Source organism: Lepidochelys kempii, chromosome 14, assembly GCF_965140285.1.
Source record: "Lepidochelys kempii isolate rLepKem1 chromosome 14, rLepKem1.hap1, whole genome shotgun sequence".
NCBI classification, from domain to species: domain Eukaryota; kingdom Metazoa; phylum Chordata; order Testudines; family Cheloniidae; genus Lepidochelys; species Lepidochelys kempii.
Genome location: NC_136393.1, coordinates 4,449,134 through 4,456,513, shown reverse-complemented (window position 1 = coordinate 4,456,513; position 7,380 = coordinate 4,449,134). Strand labels below are relative to the sequence as shown.

At 47.4% G+C, this 7,380-nt stretch overlaps 1 protein-coding gene across 8 annotated transcripts in view; it reads right to left on the bottom strand.

Moving 5' to 3' along the window:
- Positions 1 to 1,983: 1,983 nt before the first annotated feature.
- SLC39A11 (solute carrier family 39 member 11) overlaps positions 1,984 to 7,380 on the bottom strand; it is a 404,617-nt gene continuing 399,220 nt past the window's right edge. For 7 of the 8 annotated variants that reach the window (XM_073312119.2, XM_073312120.2, XM_073312114.2 and 4 more), the window contains one exon: positions 1,984 to 7,063. In XM_073312119.2, coding sequence (XP_073168220.1) covers positions 6,610 to 7,063 — 454 coding nt within the window. In that variant the 3' untranslated portion in view covers positions 1,984 to 6,609. The remainder of the gene's footprint in view (positions 7,064 to 7,380) is intronic. The other variant, XR_012154971.1, reaches the window with a different exon arrangement.

Here is a 7,380-nt window from a genome sequence, read left to right as displayed (position 1 = left end):
CTAAGGAATAGGTTAGGTCAGTCTTTAAGTGCCTGTAATTATGTTCCGACAGTGGCAGAGGGGAACAGAAGCCTCCAGAGTCCGGCGGCGAAGCATGGGGCTGCGTCGGAGACAGGCAGTGTATAAGTGTCAGGCTCCCGAGGGCAATCGCATAGCAAGCAGGAGCTTGCTGTGGCCAGCTTTGTGCCTGGAGATGAAAAGCTCAGCACTAGCGTTAGCATGGTGCTTAGGAAATCAAACAGCCCCGTGCAGCTCTGTACTGGAGCCTGGCTATGTCGGTTAGCCACGACAACCCTCCCGCCGTAGACTGCAAAATGAAGGGCCTCACCGTGCACGGTGCCGAGACCCTCCCACGAGGGAGCTGATGGGAACGAAGGGCCCTTCGCACCTCTCCGGAGGCACTCGGCCTCGTGCGGAATCAGAGCCAAAGAAAGGGAGACAAAAGCATTTCAGAAGAACCTTCTTTAGCATAACTGGCTAACCACGGAGTGCCCTCTCACCGGCCAGCCCTGGCGCCAGACAGCATAGTGCACACAAAAGGCAGCGCTTGGGCCGAGTCAGCTTAGACTTAATATTTGCATTTCGTAAAGCAAACGAATAAATCCCCACGAGTGTATCTGCGCTTCCCGTTTGTATTTATTAGCAAGAACAAACAGGTTGGTTTTCCTCCTTCGTTACACAGGTAAAATAGCAGCATGGCTCCCACGCCCTTCTCTTCTCAACGGCCCGGCCTGGTGTTGACTCTCCATCTCTAAACAAGCTAAGATTACCTGACCGACCGACCAGAAGAGCAAACAGCCTTTGAAGTAAATATTCGTTATGAACTCTGAGAGGGAAGAGTCTCACAATGAGCAGCGCTGGGATCCACTTCCTCCAAGCTGCTGGGAGAAGTAATTCACATGCCTCAGAGAGAGATAGCAGAGCCTGGGCAAGGCTGTATGCATCCCCTTGCCCAGCACAGCGGTCTCCACTGGCATGAGCAGGGAACAGACACCACCACCTCAAGTCAGGATGTCCATGCAGGTGCAGATTCATCCAGGAGTAGCTCCCAGGAAGAACACAAGAACTGCCAAACCAAGTCAGACCAATGGTCCATCTCTCCCAATACCGTCCCCAACTCTGGCCAGTGCCCAAACCTCAGGGGTAGTGTGCAGAACAGGGCAATTATGGATGGATCCACCTTGGTCTTTGCTCCCAACTTCTGGCAGTCAGAGGTTGAGGGTTGCCTTGAGCACAGGATTGCATTCCTGACCATCTAACCATTGATGGACCTTTCTTTTTTGAACCCAGTTATACTTTTGGCCACCACAACGTCCCATGGCAAAGAGTTCCACAGGTTAATTGTGCGTTGCATGACAAAGTATTTCCTCTCGTTTGTATTAAACCTGTTGCCTTTTAATGTAATTGGGAAATCCCTGGTTTTTGTATTGTAGGAAAGGGTAAAGAACTCCTCTATCCACTTTTTCCTCACCATTCGTGATTTTATAGACATTATCGTATACCCCCTCAGTTGTCTCCTTTCTAAGATGATCAGCCCCAATCTTTTTGGTCTCTCCTCGAATGCAGGCCATTCCATACCTTTGATCATCTTTGTTGCTCTTCTCTGAGCCTCTTCCAGTTTCACTAGATCCTTTTGGAGATGGGGCAACCAGAACTGGATACAGTATTTAATGTGTAGGCGCACCCTGGATTCGTATAATGGCATTAGAATATTTTCTGTCTTATTCTCTTATCCCTTTCCTAATGGTTCTAACCTTCTGTTGGACTTGTTGACCGCTGCTGTGCATTACCTTGCAATTGTCAGTGTTGAATTTCATCAGTCACACACAAAATTACTCTAACAATTTACATCCTATTCTGTTTATACAGTTTGTGCACAGGCCCTTGGCATCAGCCGGAACCCACACTGGTTAATGCTTTAGCTCTCACCTTCTCAAGCACCTTGTTCAACCTTATGTGATAAATGAAATGAGTCTACAAGGGTTCAACACAGTGCCCACTGGTGTACACCAGGGACCAGTTGCCTTGGGCCCAGTCCATGCTATTTTATTTTTCACTTTTTATTAAAGCAAAGTTACAATAAAATGTGAACATGCTACATTGTCTGCTACTCATTACAGATCAGGTTAATATTCAAAGAAGCTGGCTAAAGATTCTGGCTGGGTGGCAGGAGAGGCCTCTTCCTCATAGAATACTACAAAGAGTGACCACATTTCGAAATACCTATCCTCTTTTTGATGCTTCTCTTATGTACCCACTTGGGGTGAATGTTTTTCCCATTATAAAAATGGTCCATATTTTACAATACCACAATTCCATAAGAGGAGGGGGCCATATTTTTTCCCAACAACACACAATACAAAATCTTGCTGCTAACAATAAAAAAAGAAATCCAGGCGTTGTTCTGTTTAAAATGCAGACCCTTTCCAAGAGCATTAGATAAGTCGGGTCAGGGCATCTCCAGGAAGCTGGTATTTTGTGATAAGATGAATCTCTTTAATAATTTCCCCCAAAACTGACCTAGGGCCTGGACACAACCACCACCTGTATAAGTATGTTCCCCTTTCCCTACAAGGCCTCCAAAAGAACGTGTCCCCATATAACTATTTCAATAAGGAGAGGTGATTTTGTTTAAAACCAAAATAGTTACATCAGTTCTACCTTTAGTGTGGATGTAATTACTGCAGTATAAAGATGCCTTGTACCGTATAGATTATGCCCCTTCCCTTACAGGAAGGAGCGATCCTTGTTTAAGCACCTTTATACCACTGTAACTGTGTACAAACTAGGGTGGTGGTGAATGTAGAGACACCCCGAGTTTAGTTGAGACCTAGCAGAGGAATAGCAGGGGTTGGTGCAGAAGAACTTGGATGAAAAAGCAGATCTCATTACAACTGCACCCGTGGTCCAATCATTTTAAAAAGACTTGTACTCAGATAAGAAGAGCATTGAACGATGTGGTGGTAAGAGGTCCTGGAGCGACAATTGGAGGTAGAAGCAATGCCAGCTTCCTTCATCTCCGCTCTGGAGCTACCTCCCCTGCTAGAGGTTACTTTAGTGTCCTTGCTCCCCGACTAGCAAAAGGATGAATTAGTGCCAGCTGTGATGGCAGCTTCTTTTGGACACATGGAGGCCTGTCCTCAAGGCAAAGGACTGCAACCACCCAACTTATTTCACAGACGCCACCCAACTGCTGGGAGGGAACAACCAACAACCAGGGCTATATTCCAGCCCTTCGTCCCTGACCTAGCCTGTGTTCTCTAGCGTTTGCCCATTCCTACAGTAACACGCTAACTGACAGGTGGGATAGCTCTTCTGGAGGAGAGAAAAAACAAACATTCACAGCCGTGCACAGCCACAAGTTGAACTACCCTCCGAAATCACATCTTCCCTGGCAGAAATCCAAAATACGTTTGTCTGTTCATAACACAGCAGCTGCAAAGGACATAAATTGGTTTGAGCTGCCGGAAAAGAGATGGGACAATTAAAGAGATGCCCCGGGGTGGCAGGTGTGCACGTTACACATGGGTGTTAGCGTAAACTGGCATTAAGAAAAAGGACAAAGCATCAGTGGAGACACTCTGGGCCATTTTTCTCACTAGGTGTGAAGCCTTTCTGAAAATGCCAACCCATAGGCCAAGTTCTGCACATGTTTCCCTTTGCCATGATGCCTACAAAAAAACCAGCTTGATCATGGCTTGGCTGGTGGTGTGCTGAAACCTCCGCTCCTATGTTGACTTGTATTGTCTCATTGTGTCCTTGAGCTCCCCCATCTGTCGTCTCTCGTCTCATAAGCATTTTGGGCAGGGACTGTCTCTTTGTATGGCACCTAGCACAATGGGGACCAGGCTTCTAGGTGCGACAGTAATGCAAATATACAGTTACATCTCTGCAGCCCCATTTAAAAAAAAGTCACTGGTGTAACAAAGCAGATTTTAGCCCAGCGAGTTCGAGTGCGGACATGACTTTAAGTGGTGGGGAACATGACACCATCAGATGAGTGCTGTGCATCATAGAGGCTGGCGGGTAGAATGGTAGTAGGGAAAAGCAACCAACAGGAGGGTGTAAGAAGGGTGTGGACATTTTATAGCTGCCTGTTGGTTGTGTTTCCTGCTATAAGCCCATCATTCCTCCCGCCGTGGGTAGGTTACACTCACACTCCCTGTGTAACTTGCTGTACACCATCACGTATGTTACCCCGGAATGCACAGTGCGACGGTGCGGTCGGTGGGTTTTACACTGACTGAAAGAGTAATCTTCACACAGACATTTTAGGGACACTATGTCAGTAGCCCACTGGAGCAGTGCTCTTACAGCAAGCTGGATAAGAGCCGTGGCTTGCGTTCTCTCCCTATGAACAGGTTAGGCTGTATTTTTAGCCGGAGAAGCGCATGATGAATCCTCAGCCGGCAGCAATACTGGGACTCAAGCAATCCTGAATATCCAGGTTTGACTCACTGACAGGAACCCTATAATTTTCTTGAGGACTGTTCCTACTAGTTCCTGCTGCTGTATTGAGGCTGGGGCTGCAGAATGCCAAGACACTGAGCTTCACTCAACTCTTCATGCATCCAGAAGGAGAAACACCGGTACAACCATTCAAAAGCACTCCAGCACGGAATAAAACTACAGGATTTCTCTTGCCTTCAAGCCAATTTAGCTCTTTCCACTTATCCTTTGGATCCTCTGTGTACCTTGTAAGTACATCATTGCCACAAGACAGCACTACAGGACGGGGCGGGGGGGTGGGGGGGTGAGGAGACTGTTTTAGGATTCGTTTGCACACAGTCAGAGTCTCCTCTCGCTTGCACCAGTGTGACTAAACTTCCACCAAGTTGTTCTATTTTAGGCTTGTATAGGCGAGAGGAGACTCAAGACGAACATTTGACCTGCCTTTGGGTCACTGGAAAAATGGAGGAAAGAACATCCTTATAATCACATCTATTCTGCATCCCTAACAGACTCCCAGTTCTGCAGCTGGGCACTTAGGTACATGAAATGGCCCACCAAATGGCAATCGATGTGCCCATCAGCAAAACAGGGCTCCTTAATTAAATGAACAAAGGTGAAACTGGCTCCCTACATCTTTCATTATGAGCCACACAAAACCATCACTACAAAACTACAAGCCACTCAACCACCATTTGATTCAGGATTTCATAACTCTCAAATATCAGCCTAAGGGCACAAAAAGGGTCTCAAAACCTTTTGAGCAATTCTGGGCCAAAGGATAGTTTCAAGTCAAAAACTATGTGACATACAGTATTTCTGACTGAATCCCTGCAAGTCTGAACCCAAAACGCAAAGCAGGGGCAGGAAGCCACAGCATTGGGATACCAATTCAATAGATATGCAGGAAACCACACAAACTTAAACCATGAAATGTTGTAGATCTCTGATCTAGGGCCTTGATAAGAGAAGCAGCAGCATCACACACTGAATTCAATCATATTAAACATACAGTCTTTATTCTAACTTGTCTTCAATTCTCCATAGGAGCTATTTTCTCATTGAACAGGGCACAAATCTTGTCCGTTTCAAAAAATATTTTCAATCTCTGTATTAAGAAGAGCTCTAATTACTGTATAGTTCCACAGAGCACCTTCTTGTGCTTTGCATGAATATTGGGGGTAGGGGTAGAGAAATGACAACACTCAGGTTTGGGAGTTGAAAACCACACACATTAAAGGGAAGGTATTCAAATTCAGAGTTGCCACTTGAACAGGAAGCATGTTGGAACCTGAAGTCCTGCTCACACTGTGCCAGGCTGTGCCCTTTAATAGGGGTGGGTGGGTGGTGGGTGGGATATAGCAGAAAGCAAAACTTCCCATCTCGAACACTGAAGTGTAGAGATTGTTGCCAAGGTGCTGACCAGCTTTATATCAGACACTTCCACTCTCCAGCTGTCTGACAGGGCCCAGTGCAGAGGTCTCAGAGCGAAGGCAGAAGGAATTGAGTAGCAAGAGAGGCAAAGGATTTTTTAAAAAAGAGACATTTAATAGATGCTGATGGTGACAGTTCCCCAACTTGGTACTGTTGTCTTGATCTTCTCCCTCACTGTGGTTACAGGTCTCCCATGTTCCTTCACCTAGTCCCCCAGCCAACCTGGGGTATTTTTTAAATGAGGCTGCAGCGATGCGTTGGCCCCTTCTGTTTTAGACGGCGTTTCCTTGGGCTTGTGCTGGACTGACATATGCAGGACCACACAGCAAATCTTCTCCCTACACCATGAGAGGATTTGCATCTCATGCGACTGTCCCAGCAAATAGGCCAATATGCTCTCTTTCCAACAGCTGTTCCGAGCATTCAGCTCCCAGCGTCGCAAGGACTTAGATGTTTTCACCTTTGCTCCTGCCACGGTAAGGGGCTGCATCATGCTCTCTGCACTGGGTCATAAACCAGCCACACGTACAGGACCAAGACCCAAAGAAGTCAGAAGGGAGAGAGGGGGAAAAAATATTCCGTGGCTGCTTCCATGGAAACGGGCCAACAGTGGGCTCTTTTCAAAGAGCAGGGAAATCAAGCTCCTGTTTGGCTTAAAAGCACATAGCTGCTCACCCCAACATATCCGGCCTGAAAGTCTCCTGGCCAAGAGGAGAATTTCCAAGTCTAAAGGCCCAGAAGAGTGTGTCTTGAAGGAGGCTGGTTAAGTCCCATCTCTGTGTGGGAGTCTCCGAGGTAAGTGAGAGCCAGCAGGAAGCTGAGGAAAGCAGAAAAAACGGGGCAAAGCGGAGAAATTGAACCACAGTAACTGCACTGTGGGCAGCTGGTCAGGAGGCCATTTCCATGGTGGGGGCAGCTAGCTGAAAGATCCCACCACAGCCTCCAAAACCTGAGCTTTTTTCCCCCAACGCCTCTACTTCGGGTCTTGCAGGTGGAGAGTTCCCCTTCTGCAAACTGAGGGGTCCCAAGCAAAGCTTCCCAGAATTTCATTTCCCAAAGGGCTACTAGGTGGAACGCAGCCCCTTCTGCAGAGACCGTCCTGGCCTGTGCTCCAGCAGCAGCTGCTTTTCCTGTTCGTGTCCCAGGTCCCAGAATTCTCTTCCCTCTCTCGCGACAGAGCCTGCAGAAAGAAAAAAAAAAAGAGCAAGAAGTTAATGGTCTGTCAGACAATGGATTGTAACAAAGGAATCAGCACTTCCTCCGCTATTACTAAACTGAACATGACCCACTTCCTCCAGCGACAGCAGGGAGACTGGAGCAATGCAGGCAAGCGTAGACAGCAACTAGCAGGCCTGAGGGGTCCCTTAAAAACGCTGGGCCCACTGCCGTAAGGGGCTTTGCATCTGTGGAGAGAAGCGGAGTATTCAATTCATACCGAAGTCATGAGGTCTCAGCGCTTCTTGGGAGAGGCTCGGCACCTTGCACAATCAAGCCCTC